General features: G+C 38.3%; 1 protein-coding gene across 50 annotated transcripts in view; it reads right to left on the bottom strand.

The window, feature by feature from the left end:
• The window catches only part of COL23A1 (collagen type XXIII alpha 1 chain), a 311,553-nt gene that overhangs the window by 34,967 nt on the left and 259,653 nt on the right, over positions 1 to 16,933 (bottom strand). For 49 of the 50 annotated variants that reach the window (XM_079967537.1, XM_079967546.1, XM_079967534.1 and 46 more), the window contains exons 1-3: positions 4,997 to 5,080; positions 1,624 to 1,740; positions 705 to 740 (exon numbers count right to left, since the gene is read on the bottom strand). In XM_079967537.1, coding sequence (XP_079823663.1) covers positions 705 to 740; positions 1,624 to 1,740; positions 4,997 to 5,065 — 222 coding nt within the window. In that variant the 5' untranslated portion in view covers positions 5,066 to 5,080. Of the gene's footprint in view, positions 1 to 704; positions 741 to 1,623; positions 1,741 to 4,996; positions 5,081 to 11,419; positions 11,447 to 13,255; positions 13,283 to 13,908; positions 13,936 to 16,933 lie in introns of those variants that run through there. The other variant, XM_079967558.1, reaches the window with a different exon arrangement.

The following is a 16,933-nucleotide window of genomic DNA, read 5'->3' on the forward strand; positions in this document are numbered from 1 at the left end:
ACTCATGGCCTGTGATCTTTTATGTCAAGATGCTGTAAATATAGTACCCTTGAAAGGCTTGTGAAAGGGCAGTGGGTCATCCGTGCAGTAGCATGCACAGGATGCAGAAGTGGAAATGGGTATTTCTCCTATAACGAAATATCACTTGGGAGTTAAGTTTGCTTGCATGGTATCTTATTACAAATGTTCTGACACTTAAAAAGAGGTCAGCAAGTCTTTTGATAGTCTAGGTTTTGGTACTCGTAGTTCTCATGCACGACAGTCAGTGCATGTAGCGATTTAAAAAACACAACAATATCGATGTAAAGAAATAACCTAAATAGGTCCTGACAAAAGAGCATATGCGAAATGTCTGTAGGACAACAAAAGACGGAAGAGAATGAAAAAGTGCTTTGGGAAAGAGGCTCACCTTATTTTTTCTGATGGTGCAGTACAGAAAACTGACTCGTAAAAACAGGCAAGACTCTGACTGTTTCAAAGCCCTAGACAATTAAGCCTGACAATTGTTCTAAACTCAACGTCATGTATTTAGGGGTAGTGATTAGATGGCCAAAGCATAGTCAAGGAAAGGAGCTGTATAAAACTATTATAGAGCAGAAAGAGGAAGAGGAACACATCTGAGGTAGGCTAGGCAAGCTTCTCATGCTTAATATGTGAAATCAATCCATTAGGATATGTTTTGATACCATAGATTGCATACTAACCATGATACCAGCTTCTCCAGGTTCTCCTTTCTCACCCTAAAGAAACACAAATCTAAGTTATTTAAATAAAGAGACAATGAATACATTTCTAAAATTACTTTTTCAAAACGCTCCCCTCCCACCTAAAAAGCACAACAGTGAAGAAGAGAAGCTTAAGGAGATTGCGTTATTTCAGTTATTTCATTGACTTAGGGAACGTAGAAATGTTGCCATGTCTTGATGATTTAGATTAGTGTTATTAATAAAGTGAAAATACATACAGGTATGCTATGGTTCTATTTATTATGGATTAACATTGAACACATAAACTGTATCTCATCTCAGTTATCTTTGCTTGGTAGATAATGACTGTTAAGTCTCCTAATTCAACAGTAGGGGATTTAGTGATTAATTTAATGACTAAGGATTGAGTATGAATGGCTAGGTAATAAAAGGCTAGTGTGAAGATCATTTTTATGACACAACTACCGCTTGCCCTACAGAACAATCCCATAGGCACTGCCAAAAAATTGCTGCTGCAGCAGCAAGGGAAACTCGAATGTTGATAAACCCCAAAGCCTGCCATATTGCTAGAATCTACAAGCAGAATTGTCAAAATATTAGCTGCTCATTGCAAAATGCAAGATAACCATTCCAAGGCAAGCCGCCACCACAAAGCTTTGTTGACTAGATTATCATCCCTGCTCAACGCAAACAGTTTGAAGATGAGTTCTGCCTCTGGTTTCAAGATATTGAAGAGTGATTTCCCTTCGCTCTTACTCTTTGCTTCAAAAATGCCTGTATCCTCCACCTAGCGCCTTGATACATCTGAGTTCTAGGCTCAGGAAGTTACAGTTGAAATGCATTCATGAGCAGGATATCCCCGCAAAACATGCATTTTAGTTTTCAGCAGTTATCTTAGCTAATAACTACGCCTTACAGGAAGGCCTGGGGGTCCCCTTGGGCCATCTTTTCCCGTGTCTCCAGGGGGCCCTCTTGCACCCGGCTGTCCAGGAGGACCTGGTGGACCAGCAGCGCCATCATTACCTTGATCCCCCTATAAGAAGTTTAGACAAAACATCGCAATGTGAAAAAGAAAAGAAAAACACAAGTCCTTATGGGTGGACTGTGGCTGCAAACTCACTGCATAGCAAAATGAGAGAAGGAAAGAAAGAAAACAGGACACATGGTCAGGGAATCAGTATGTTTGAGTTTAAAGATAAAACCTTGAGCCTGCAAACTGACTGACCTTTCTATGGTACGTAAACTTACTGAAAGAGAAGAAATTTATGTCTGAGGTTTCTTGGTGTTTGTTTTATTCTTCCAAACAATTCATCTAATTACAAATATTGGTAATTAGTATTTCTAACTCATCCGTGCCCAATTTGTGTGCCTGCATTGTACAGAATGGCGTATTGTGTTTCTGATACCGACCAGTTTTGAGAAATGATTAGTGAAAGGTCTTTTCTCTTCCAATGAGAAACAGGTAAGGCAACTAAAGAATGAACCCCAGTTCTTTAAATACCACAGTACGCGAGAAAGTAAGACAGAAAACTACCACCCGGATTATGCTTGTAAAACAACATTTGCAAAACTAGATTCTTTATCTGAGTATACATATAGTAAAGCAAATCTTTAAAATATTCAAAAATGCTAAGCCTCCAAATTAGCGTTCCAGTTTATTTTTACATGGATAACTTAAGAGTTCTGGCATCTAGAAGATGCCAGAATTACTGTAATTATTACATTTATATCCAGCCTTTCTTTCACAGACATAAATGGAATTGATTTTTATGTAGGGTTCAAAAGTATTCTCCCATCCAGGTATTGACCAAATCCAGGCTTGCTTAGCTTCAGCAAATTTGTTGCATCATGTGTCTTTAGATCATACCTAATTTATTATCTTGGGGGGAAGGCGGAATCTAGTAACTTTCTGAATTTTTTTTTTACAACATTTTAATGCATTCTGTAAAAAACACAAATCATTGATTATAAAGGAGAAAGGGTTGGATGTCACAGCAAGAATACACACAGATGTAGAATGCTAGCATACATTGCACACCATGCTCATGGAGCGCGCACATTTACTATCAACATCTAGTGAACACAAGAGAAGACTCAAAACAGATATAATGTTGGTTGTATAATAAATATATCAATTATGTAATAAGTGCACTAGTAATCTGGTCACAATCTACAGAATTATGCAACTGTGTGAGCAGCAGAGCTTTTTATTTCCTGTTTTCAAATAAGAAGACTTTTATCCTTAAATGACAAGCAGCTTTTTATATGTTAAACAAGTTTCCAAAAGGACTTGCAACAAAGCATAGCCAGATATTTCATTTCTGATCATGAATTCTACACTTAACCTTTATTTCATGTACAGAGCATACAGACCCTCTTTCTAAGGCAGGCCACACTTATTTCATTTTTACTAAAGCCAAGAGAATGGTTTCTTTCAGAGAGCTTCTGGCTAAAGCAGAGAATTGACACCAGGTCTCCAAGATCTATCATTTAGATGACCATGGCTGCCTATTAACATTACTGTTCCTGGGGTTATGATCTACTGTGGGTAAGTTGGGGTGAAGAGCTCAGCATCTAGAACTGGTCTGCTTGAACATATGGAAGCAGCACTGAAACCCCCCATGATAAGGGTGGATTATAAAGCTCTTTATAACATCTGGGCAGGATGTCTCCAGTGACAGACTTGTACTTAAAGTCATCCTGCTATAAATCAAAAACCTAACAGTGAAAGCCATTCTACATTCCAGTTCAGAAAGCCATACTACCAAGGTCCAGTTCAGAAAATTCCCTCACTGAGCAATGATATGAGTACAAGATAAAAACAAATGGACCTAGCTCTATAAAATTTCTCAGTATATTATTATTTATTATCATTTATTTTATACACCAACATATTTTTATTCACAAAATATGCAGGCATCCTCCAGCTATAATCCTGAAAGTACAACATTTCAAAATCAGAGTCAGTCTTCAAATGCTCTGCATCCAATAAATCAGAAAGAATGGTCCTTGACAAATTTGCCGTTTTTAAGCAAATCTTGTGTGCAGGGACCATATCACTTATGTATTCTGTACTGTGTGTGGAACTCTGTACATATAGTTGTGAACCTAGATAGGTCACTCTAAACTCAGGTGTCTTCTATCTATCTATCATCTATCTATCTATCTATCTATCTATCTATCTATCTATCTCTCTCTATCATTTGTCTGAATTTTTATTGAAAGTTTTCAACACAGAATACAAGGATTACTTTTTTAGACCCAGGACCTACTTTTAACTCAATCTGGCATCTGGGGACCCATTTCTTAACATTTTATCATATATTTGCATGGTGGTAGTGCTCCTGTTGCAACCCACCAGTTGATAGATAGATAGATGCCAGCTTCCCGTTAGAGGTAAACACTAACAGGGCTTCAGGGACATGTGTTTTGTCTCGCTCCTGGAACTATGTAACAGCTCTGGCTCTTTATGTGTTTATGGCATACTTTGGGAGCCTTGTGTAAAGGCTATCTACGCAAGCAAGATGATCAGCGTTCCCACTTGCACAAGGAGCCTTTAAATGCATAAGGCACCCAGATGCAGATGTCCGCTGTAAACAATTCTATGGTCTGAAAGTCACATGGCTCTGGCGGATGGGCTAAAAGTGTGCATCCCAACTCTATTCAGTGTTCCTTTTTCAGGCAATAATATGTTAATGCCTGAAGAGGGCTCTGCTGCTTCTGAGAACAGAAACACTGTACAATTTTCTATTAACCTATCCTTAGATTCAGATTTTCAGGGAAACTGGCTCAATATTGTAATTGAGAGAATGCAATTCTGGCCAGGGGAAAATTAGATTTAAGAATTTATCTTTGGGAAAGTCTACTAGTCATCATGACATTCATCATGACTTTGATTGTGTAGATGACAAAGAATGTTAGATCTGCTTTCATGAAAGCATATGTGAAATCCTGTCAACACGATGAGGCTGAGTAATTTGCTCAAAGTTAATGGGATGACTGCTTTAAATTGTCTCATTAGTTGATGTTTACCTGTGAATGTTTCTATTATTATTGTTGGCACTCTTGCAATGGGGGGGGGGACTCAGATTCTAGTTTTCATGGCAATTGCTCCATTTTGTATATGATGTAAAACTGTAGGGGGGTGGTTGTTAGATTGTAAAAGAACAGAACAGGAGAACGAAAGAATGGAAATGAAGGAGGCATTATCAGATCATAAATTAGAAAAGTGTTTAAAAAGCAACCTCACAATAAAACACAGCAAGCCAGAAGATTAAAAGCGATTCTACCTTAAGGATACGTCGGCTAAAAATAGGCTGGTCAGAGAGAAATCCATGACTGAGGCGAGGGAAAGCCATCTAGTCAATGTGTGGCAGGAAAGACAAAGAGGTCAAGACAAATGTTATGATGGTAGAGAAAAATGATTCAATCAGCATAATATATGAGAGGGAGCCCAGTATGGAACAAAGAATTGGTATCACAAGGTGAAATAATAAATGGAACAGCAACAATAGATTTAAGACGCATTGTTCAATAGCTGTATAGGTGGTATCAGAATGTACAGCTTTCCATTAGGTCAGCATCACAGACTTCAGAACTACAAAATAATGACGGCAGTGGTGGTGGGTGGGGAATCTTACTAATTCCTCAGCTTCACAGGACATAGTTAAGATATTTTTCAACATTTCTTTAAAGGGCAAGAATTGCTATCACTTCAGCAACGGTGATTTTATAGGCACGTGTGTTCCCTGGCAACTGATATTTATACCCACTAAGGAAGAATCTAGACAAATTCCAGCTTTCTAATGCTGGCATACCTTAACCATTTGGAAGTTCATGTTTTCCATTTTGAGTAGAGATGTTTAAATATTCAATTTTCAAACTTTTCTACTCTCATATTAGGATTTTGAAAGTGACCCGAGTGTCTGTTTAACTATATGAAGCTGAAATTCTAAATAAGCTTACTTGAAAGCAAGCCCCATTGAATACAGTGGTACTTACTTCAGAGTAAGCATTCCTAGGATTCTACTACATGATCTTTGTATTTGAGATTTGAGCTAAACTGTAAAACCATTCACAGGGCTGGATGCCAACCTGTCAGCCACAGTAAATCTCATTTCTATCCAAGTATGTTAAGCCCTAAAATAAAGTGTAACTTGAGTTACTGTACATACTTACAAGTGGTTTAAATATAGAAAAGCATGAGCCTGACTGCTTTGCCAGTCAACCCGTTTGGATAAGGCTAATGCCTGACAGCCAAGTAAACTCAATTCATCTGCTTGATGTACTAGAAAGGGGATAATTTCTGTATATGGTTATGGGTGCTTTCTGTAAAGCTCATCTTCCTCATAAAAGAAAGAAAAATCAAATGGGATTAAAAAAAAATCTAATTCATATAGTATCATTACATGTATCAAATATTGTCCCCCCCTGCCAACAGCATATAAATACCCTGGAGTCAAGCAATTTAGTCCTAAAATGTAATTAAGTTAGACGTGGAATGTGGACCAGATTACAGAACAGGATACCAGAAGCATTGCTCCCCTGTTCGATAAAAGGATGGGGGAGGGGGGAGGGAACTGTCTACTACCATGGAAGAACTACCAGTGCTTCCATGAGTTTGGTTGAGGGTTGTCTGCAAAGTCGTAAGTTGCATGTAGCATCTGCAACACAGATGTAACATTTTCATATCCTCATCCTCTGTCCTGAGGCAAGTCTCATTGAACTGCATGTAAATTGTTTTAGTTGAGTACACGAACGATTAAAATCTTAGCTGAAGGACAGATCAACATGCGAGATCTACGCATTTGTTTTGGTATAACTGCTAGCAACACCAAATAAGAAGCACCTCTTGGAAAAGAAATTTGAAAAAAATTAAGTTGTTTTTGTAGAAAACAACTCATGTTGCCCAGGGCTGAGCAAAGACAATCTGCAACACTCTTGGAAACAAATGGTCATGATTTTAAGTAAAACGGTTGCATGACTTAATGAGAGTAGAACCCACTTTCTTTCCACATCCTATTTCTAACTACTTTGACAACAGAGAGGACTCTCGACAGCATAGCAGAACCTTGGTTCTTGTTCTGAACAACACTAAAACAACAGAGGGCAGCAACTGCTTTATTCTAGGGCAGCTTTCCTCAACTTTGTGTTCTTCAGATGCTGTGGGCTCCTATCCTTATCAGCAGTGGCCGGCATGGTCAAAGACCAGGGATGATGTACTCCAAATATGTCTGGAGGGCACCAGGTTGGGGAAGGCTCCTCTAGAGAACTGGGAGAAGGAATTTCAATCATAGTGAATGCCCAATATATCACTGACTTTTTGGAAATACATAGCTATGGGTTGCAAATACTTCACTGTTCCCCCTGAATGTATTTTTGCATACACTGATTATCTTGTTTCCTAGTAAATGTCTTGTACATTCATTTTGATTTGATTTAGTACATAGATAACAATGGTAGCATTGCTAGTTTTTTAAATACCCATTCTAAACAGTTTCCCCATTTCTTTTTACTTTTATTAAGTATACTGCAGTAACTGTCAAGAACTGATACATGTGGTATATTTATTATCAGCTCCTTGCTTGTTTCTGTGTGCAGGCATATTTATCAAAATTCAGTAAAAGCTAGTCGGCAACAGGACAAACTGTGGAACTTGACCGAGTACCGAGTTTTGCAAAACAACAGTACAGCAACACTCCTCTCCATTTGTTGCAAATGCTGTATGCTTCAACCAGAAATTCAGTCTCATTAAAAAGCCCTATCAAATTTCAGCAGAAGACACTTAATTTCGTGTTCTGAAGCACTGTTCTGAGATACAAAAACAGTGGAGAGTCGCTGCTTTCATGTCCTGCTAGTGGGGTTCTCAGAAGCATCTGGTTCACCACTGTGAAAACAAGGAAGCTGGACTACAAAGATGGGATGTTTTTTGCCCAGAGTCGAACTTTTTTGGCAAAATCGCCAAAAAGAATTTGCCGTTTTTGAGCTATTTTTATGCAGAATCAGCAAAAATGGCACTGTCAACATCGGTTGCCATACACCCAGATTTTCCTGGACATTTTTTTTTTTCTGATTTATGCCCAGACACTGCTGCTGACTGCAGTATTCCAGATATGTCTAGGGAAATTATGGATATATGGCAACCCTAGTTCTAGTCTTTTGACTTTTCTGTTTTTGATGGTCTTAAGTCTGTTTGGGTTGCTCATGCATTTTAATTAAGACATTATTATTTTTTTGGTGTGTGTTTTGCTTGCTTGTTAAGCACTTTGAATGGTTCCTTCAGGATGGGAAAAATGGATATTAAAAATAATAATAATTTAATTTTTTTTTTTTTAAAGCATACTTTTGTCCTTCACCACTGTCTTCTTGAAAATTTACGAACCTGAATTTCATTTGTTTTGCTTTGAAAGCAACTGAAAATGCTTGGGGAATTGTATGCAAGCAGATCATGCAAAATGCATGATTGATGAAACAGATTCAAACATAATTGTTTCAGTTTCAGTTAAATTAAAAGAAATACATTTTGGGAAAGTCTGAGCTAATTCTTTAAAAATAACTGTAATTTTGAACTGGGAAAAGAATACTGGCACCATGTTTTTCCACGAGAAAGATGTTGTCAAACAGAATAGATGCATTAAGCTGGTACTACTCAAGCTTAATGCATAGTTTCAGAACAGGATGCGCTCAAAGAAAATTATGCAATTTCCATTTTAATTAAATTATTACCCTGTCTCTAAAAAAACCCCTCTTAAGACAACTCCTTCTTTCAGAGGCATTAGCAGCTGCTGATTGTTTTTTCTTTACTGCCACCACAGAACATGTAATCTGAAATAATGTATCCTCCCATATAAACCAGGAAACAACTTTAGGAAATAAAGTCTATCACTGAGGCTAAAGAAAAGATATTGCTCAAGTTAAGGAAGTAAAGATAATTGAGGCCAGGTGGTGTCACAGGAAAGGTCCCAGGAATTGGAAGAGAAAACAGAAGGACCGAGGAGCCAAATAAATGTCCTAAACATCCAGAATCATTAACATTTGTGTGTGTGTGTGTGTGTGTGTGTGTGAGAGAGAGAGAGAGAGAGAGAGAGAGAGAATCACAAACAGTTAGTACCATAATCTGATTACTTGATGATCCTGCTGAGCGACTGGAGCTCAGTTTCCCCAAGGGATACAACGCATTTGAGAAACTGGGGCATGAACATATTTCATAACATGAATGCTTCTAAATGCAGACTGCTTTCATGCGTAATTGATAACATCTGGGGACTGCTTGCAACGTTTTCCATCTTTTTAAAACGTAACATATTTCTAAATGGTCTCCATTCAATGGTTTATATTTAATGGTGACAACTCTCTTCTAGGAACAGATATCAGGCATCACCAGTCACCACACACCCTTTCCTTACTACTCTTTCAGGTATAATCTTGTCTCAGGAACTTATACTGATATGGTTTTGTTCATAAAATAGCACAAGATTTCCTACATAGATAGTTTGAGGATGAAAGCCTCTAAATCCTACTTTATGAGGTGCATCCAGATATAATTTGCCACGTGAAACAGAGCAATATCATAATATAAAGTGTGCTGTCCTACTTCTGATAATGTACAGGAAACATTTTCCCTACAGAATATATTTCACAGTAGTTTGCATCACAGTGAGTATTGTGTAATTTGAAAAAGGAATTCCTAATTTTTTTCAAAGTAGTCATATTAGCTTAAAAAGATTACACATAGGGTATACTGTACTTCCTATGATCAAGGGCCTCCATAACATTCTCAATTATAAAGTTAGAAGGTTCTAGAATCTCATCAGTGTTTTTTCAGTGCTCATTGATTCACTGGCCTTGCTGACAGCTTTTTTCACCTACACTGTACTGATTTGATGGCATATGAGAAGGGTATCAGGATGGCAAAGGCTGATCTAATGTCTAGCATATTCCTGGATTACTCAGCTATATGGCTGCCCTCACAGGAGATGATACAGAATCAATTTGCAGCATTGGCACAGCATGCATGCGCATGCTGAAGCCAAATGCCAGGCTTCTCCATTCCCTAGTAGCTGCAAAGGCTGTTCTCCATGGCAGCCACTTTGGGCATAACAGCAGGAGGATTCTGTACCTTGAATTCACTAGCCAATATTGAACCAGGCATGTCTTCATGTGCCTCAGTGTTCTTCAGCTATGAAATGGGATCAATGTTCTCTGAATGGAATAAATGCAATATCATACCTATATGCATATTATATGTTTGACATTCTGTGTAGCCTTTGTCACCTGGAGGGACTCATGCTTAGTCTCATTTCCAGTTTCCTGCTTGTGCTGTATTTGAGTATGGATTACATTTATTGATTTTATTAATGACAGCAAACCTTTTAAAAGCATAAGCAGCGGAGTTCCAGCAATAAATAATTGCCATTTAATAATGATAAAAGCTTGGGGAAATTTTTAAAACAGTTCTTTTGCCTATTTTTCACCTCTCCCACGAAAACATCCCTACTATGGATAAATAACTGTGACTATTACTATTCCAAAACTGCAATCCTTAAATACAAAAACTGTGACATTAAAAAAAAAAGAATTTGGACTGCTCTTTCAACTTGCTTTGGTTTTTGCTACCACATTTTCAAGCAAATGTCTTTGTTCATGGAGGCTAGAAACTTATTCTAAAACAGACGCAGAGATCCCCAGAATCCAAATGGAGCCTTTAGGTGAAGGGTTGACCCATAGGCTGGCTAGGTTTGGCCTGTCCATTTTATAATTTCCCATACCAGCATTCATTATTTTACTTGCTGTAAAATCTAAGCTGCTGTGATTAAGCTCCTGGTCCTATTTATCAGTTGATGCCTGCTCAATTTCACTACTCTCAAGTTTAAAAACAATATTCTTTGAACTAATTTCCAGAACACTTCATTTCAGGCTTTTTGTTTTGTTTGTTTTTGTCTCTACCTCATACAAATGCACAAGAAGACACTTAATAAAGTTGATTGCAAATCCCTGAGGAGTGGGGGGTGGGAAATAGAACAATGCTTTGCCTAGAAACAACAACAACAAAAAATGCATCTCTTCAGTTCACTGGAGGTGGAAATCCTGTTGTGGACATGTATATATTACAGCTGAACTCAGTCCCACTCCATTAAAATTAAGTAGAAAGAAAATGAGTCAGAGGAAGGATGCCCATATGCTAGCTTGTATGACGTTAAGAAAGGTTTATTAAATTCTAACTTTTATAGTTTAATGAGGCAGTCTTCCATATGGATGAGGACCAAGAAAAGGAAAGATGAAACAAGTTCACTATCAATTTCCTCATTGCACTATGCTCTTTTTCTGCCTTTTTTAAAAAATATCTAATTCAGCTGAGAATCATCTTAAATTTGGGCTTTGATTTTCTAATACATGCCAAGAATTTAAGGCACCAAATTTCCTCCTGAGTTATCATAGTCATCCTCTTCTTGCAATTAATTTGTTTTCATTATAGACATCATTAGAGATCTTTGTAAGCTGACAATAAAAAAAAAAAGTGATGGAGGAAGAACAAAAGAGGAGATAGAGAAACCTAAGTGGAGTGGGATGAATATGATAAAGTGCTGCTGCACACACAATTTTTCATTTTTCACCTTGTTTCGTCTTCACATGCAAGTACATCTGTCTGTGCTTATCAAAGCCAGGCTCTAACATAAGCTTTAAAAATGTTCATAGTTAGAAACAGTGCTTACTCTTGGGCCGATGTCTCCTTGATCCCCCTGCAAAACAGAAAAGTCATCATAATTCTTCTTTCCCCCATTTCATTTATTTGTTGTTTAAGAGTTGCTGTGATGAGAGAATTCATTTCTTCCACATACAATAGAAAAGGGTGACCAATTGAATGAAGGAAGTTTCCAAATTAACATTTGACCATGTGATGGACGTCCTTCACACATTTCATGCATGCAAAGGCCTCAGTCTTTCCATTTAAAGGACTGCCGATCTATACGCAAAAAAAATAGTTAGGGCACATGCAAGGAATTCCTGTGGGATTGTGGTATCAAGACAGGGCATGGATAAAATATCTGTGGAATTTTTTAAAAATTTGATTTTTTTATTTCAGGAAACAAAACACATCCATACAAGGAAAACAGAGCTTAGTAGTTGTATAGAAAAGAAAGAAAAATAGGGGCTGATGGTTGTAGTTTTAGATGCTCCAAGAAAGGCAATCAAATGAAAAGTGTCTTTCCATGAGGTTCCATAAGTCAATAAAAGGATATCATGTTGTACAGAAGGTGTGAATCTCTCCCCCCCCCCACTGCCTGATTGATATTCCTTTTGTGAAATAATTAATTTGTCCATAAGCATGTTGTCCCACACTTGTGAAATCCAGGCTTCCAAAAGATTTGCATTTAAAGTTTTCCTATTATTCGCAGTCACTAATCTAGCTGCAGTTAGTAAGTGGAGGATGAGGTGTTTGCTGGTTATGTTCTTAAACTGAGGAGTAAAATAAGATAGTAGGGCTAATTTGAGGTCTAGTTGTAGCGATTGTTTCATCATTTGAGAATACATTTTGGGCAAAACCACCACATATGTAGCAGAGAGCCAGGCAAATTGCATTCCCTCCACCAAAGGTTGGATATGTAACAATTAATTCTATATAATTTGGCTGGGCAACGTGGTATCTTTAAAGCATTTTCTTGAGTTCTAATTGAGATGCATCCAAATGGGAGTTTATTTCCCATTTGTTTCCAGAGTTGTTCCTCTAATTCTTCTCCAAAATCTTTACCCCATTTTATTCGTAATGAAGTGAGAGGAAGTGTAGCCAGCTGTGTGAGACTGTTATATAGCTGGGAGATGATTGCCCTTCCCAGTGGGTTGGTTGAGTTGAGTAGTTGCTCAAAACCATTGAAAGTGCTTGAACCCTTATATTTGGCTAATTTAGAAAACATATAATTTGGTGTATCTCTAACCAGTCACATGGTACACCTCCCAATATAAAATTTATTTCTAGAGCTGTAAGGAGCTTTTGGTTCTGTGGAATCCTTGGATGGCAATCATGTCAAAATCAGAGGGTCCATGCAGCAACAGGCAGTGGCGTAGCGTGGGGGGTGCAGGGGGGGCCGGCCGCACCGGGCGCAACATCTGGGGGTTAGGGTTAGGGATAGGGTTAGGGGGCGCAAATTACTTGCCTTGCCCCAGGTGCTGACAACCCACGCTACGCCACTGGCAACAGGTAACCTGTGGCCCTCCTGATGTCATTGGGCTCCACCCACCCCAACCAGCAGGGCCAAGGGTGTGGAGACGTGGTCTGGAAGGCCACAAATTACCCATCCTTCCCTAATGGAACACAAAAGAAATATGTCCTAGTGGGAATTCCCAGTGGCAACTGGGACTACAGATTCTGATACAGAAGCCTTGTGTATGGAAAAGCAAATTCCTGACAGTGGACACAGGAAACAATATGACCCAAAGGCCAAACAGGAAGATGATTAAAAAAAAGAAAGAATTGAGACACAACTCTTATTAGAATGCTTAGGAACCTACTTAAGAAATTTTAAGGCAATGTTCTGAATGGCCAATCTTACCTTTTCCCCTTTGGCTCCTGGAGGCCCCTGTAGAGGTCAACAAGAGGATAGTAAAGTAGCTGATTAATCTACAGTTCCGCCCCCCCCCCCAAACTTTTACTAAAACAAATTATTTCAAGGAGAAAGAGGGGCCATTTACCTCTAATGTAGGGATGAGGAACATCCCTGATTTAACCTTTCCCCTGTCTTTATTTGTGGATATTTATGCTAGACCCTTTCTCCTGACTTCTATATATTTATGTATGTGAAATATTTTTCCCCTCTATAGAGATGCATTTAATCATGTGAACAATCTGAAGTGGTGCAGCCGAGACCTTGGTTGACTAACTCACTGACTGAGAGCTAGACCATATTTGGGGCCCACAGAGCAGCTGTGACTCTCAGGTGATGGTTTTTATTCTTGCTTTATTAGAACGTAAATATTTTATTCTTCAGTAAAGCTTTCTCAGAATATTCACTTTCTCAGAATACTTTCATGAGCTCTGGGCCCATTAGTACAACCCAACTAGGTTCACACAGTTAAATCAGTGGATTTTAGATACCATGGAGCAGTGCCAAGCAGCTTCTCTCCTCCTTATGCTTTTGCATATAGCTGAATACTGACACTTTTAATTCATCCACAGTGTGTGTGTGTTACTCAGAGCATAACTTACTGGTTTGCCATCCAGTCCAAGAGGCCCCTAAGACAAAAGAAGACAACAACGTGTTATAAAGCAATATTATTTTTGTAGCACAGTAAATCCTGCCTTCCCACCTCAGAGGCTTTTCCCACGTGATCAGTGAAAAGCATGTCCTGAGGGCATCACAGTCTTTGCACAATAATTCTGAAAAAGCTCCTTTACAGGCTAATAATACAAGTGCAAGACTGGCGTATAGGGCCTTCAGTGTGGTACTACCCATCCTTTAGAATTCTCTTCCATTGCATATCAGATAGGCACTTTCTCTGTTGGCTTTTTGGTGCCTGCTAAAGACATTCCTCTTCCAGCAAGCCTTCTAAAACTTTGATCCCAAGTTGGTTTCTGTCCTGCATCTGAACTGATTTCATGTATCTGCTGTTTATATTTTAAACTGTTTTTTATATTTATAGGTGGTTTTTTTTAATTAAAAATGTTATTATATGCAATTGTTTTCAACTGTTTTTATATATGTAACTGTTTTATATATGTTTTATATTGTAAAGTGCTTCAAGATGCCTCATGAGAAACAATTCTTAAATTAAATCATCATCAATGCTTTTGATGTGTCAGTACTCACTAGTAGAGAATACCAGCACCTCTTTTTTAGTTTAGTTTTTTCTGTCCATAGCAGCCATGATGTCCTGGCACCCATGACACTTCATTCAAGATAAAAGAGTGCCAGCAACTCATTGATTTATTTGTGTGTTTTTTTACCAAAAAGTACTGATAATATTGGTGCAGAACTAGCAAGACATGGCTCCTTTGGCAAGAAGGGGAGGATAGAAATTTAATAAATACAAGAGACATGGAAAGGAGTAGCCTCATTGTGTGGGAGTGTATAGCTGTGCTCCCCCCTTACAAGTATTTATTAACACATCATCACAGGAGGGCAGAGCAAATTATGACAAACAAAGCCAAATGAGAAATTCAACAGCAATGGTGTTTATGTTTTTTGTTTTTTTTAATGGATGCACCTCACCATTACCATTTTGAACGAGTACTCCTGCACAGGGTAGGGGGAATTTAAAGAAAGATAATGGGATAGAAATTAATGAAATGATGTAAGTGTAGAATGAGGAAGGCTGTGCCACTAATCAAGTCACATGCAATACTTATTAGGTGCCTGATGTACATTCCAAACAATAAACATAATACATACGGACATACTATTTCCTTTGGGCAAATAATATTGCAAATTTGAATACTGTACTGTGTAATTGTGATATCCTCAGGACAGTAGTACAAACTTCAGAGACAATTTGTTGACTTTGTACACTGTTAATTGAACAAAACTGATCATATGGGAAAACCCTAGACATTTCGAAAGGTGTTTAATTATTGAGCAATATTTTGGTTGGTTGTTTTCGAGGCACCACATCCTTTTCTAATTCTTTGTAAAATGGAAACCAGTTGGCCTTGTCATGCAAGAGTTGGTACCCACCCTTTAATGTGCTACTTTATTTGGAGGTTGTCCCTCACTGCATCTGCTTACTAATTTTAAAAATGATTAATTACTAGCAGTGGTAAAAGCAGGGTTGCCATATTTCCCAGAAATCCAAGTATTATCTGGATTAAAGAAACTGCAGATGGTGCCTGGGTAAGGCATCACCTGGTTTAGATTCTAAGCTTTTATGTGAAAAAGAACATTTCAAGTTGCAGAGAAAAACAGGAAAATGTGCCAATCACCTGGTACTTAGTAAAAAAGTTGTTTCTCCTCCCAAAGTTGTTTCTTTGTTCTAGGCAATGATGCTTAACCACTTAGCCACTCCTAACCATCACATGTGAATGGAAAAGAGTGGCTAAGTGGACCAAATGGTTACCTAAACACTTGAAGGACAGAGCTTAACATTTGCTGAACTCCTCTCCACTCCTCTAACTTCTTTCTAACAGGGAAGGTAGTGCTTGTTGGTGAAAAGGTTCTGCCTCTTTTTATTTGCCACTCTGGGTGATGATGGGGACTGCTACTGCTGCATTTCTCTTTTCTGCTTGTCTGCTTGTGTATGCATGGACTCTTAAATTAAAATCAATTATATAAAAAAAGAAGCTGTGTGATATCAATGAGCAGATCAAAAAACCATTATCAAAGTATCATAGAATTTGTAGAGCTCAAATGGTGATCTAGTCTAACCCCTGCAATGCAGGAATCATAGCTAAAGAATCTCTGACAGGTGGCCATATAAAAAGGGTTTTAAAAACTGCATTGAAGTTCACCACCTTCTTAGGTTGTCCACTATTGAACAGCTCTTTCCATCCGAAAGTTCTTCCTAACGTTTAGTTGGAATCTGCTTTCTTGTCATTTGAATCTACTGGTTTGGGTCCTGCTCTTTAGAGCAAACAGAAAACAAGCCTGCTTAAGGGCACCCAATAAGTAGTGACAGAGTGGGTAAAAGAGCTGAGCTAATATGTCAATTCTTTCTTCCCTGGCATTGTAATCGCCAAACACCCACAAGCCCTTCCATGGGTTCTTTTGTCACTACTCAGTTTCTTGGCAACTAGTAGAGAGATCACACAAATGAGATAAGATTGTCCAGCTATGTCCAATTTGTATAATAATTTGCTGTTCAGTTTTCTGGGGCTGTGATATGGCAACCCTACGTAGGTTTTTAAAAAAAAGCTATTTCTTTATACAAATATAATGACAGTAAGAACCAGCAATCATCACATATGATATATTAAGAGCGTCAAAGGAAATGGAAAAAATATTGATTTGTAGCAAGGTGAAAGAAGTGGGGAGGGATGATAGCAAAAGAAGTGGCCCTGAAATTCCTAAATATTTTCTAAGAGAAGTAACAACAAGAGCAGACTTCTTCAAACTTGGCCCTCCAGATGTTTTTGGCCTACAACTCCCATGATCCCTAGGTAGCAGGACCAGTGGTCAGGGATGATGGGAACTGTAGTCTCAAAACATCTGGAGGGCTGAGTTTGAGGAAGCCTGACCAAGAGCATTAGAACTGCATGCTTGATCAAATCTCCCTGACTGCACAGAAGATTAGATTGCCTT

The sequence above is a fragment of the Podarcis cretensis genome, assembly GCF_951804945.1.
Source record: "Podarcis cretensis genome assembly, chromosome: 2".
Lineage (NCBI taxonomy): Eukaryota > Metazoa > Chordata > Lepidosauria > Squamata > Lacertidae > Podarcis > Podarcis cretensis.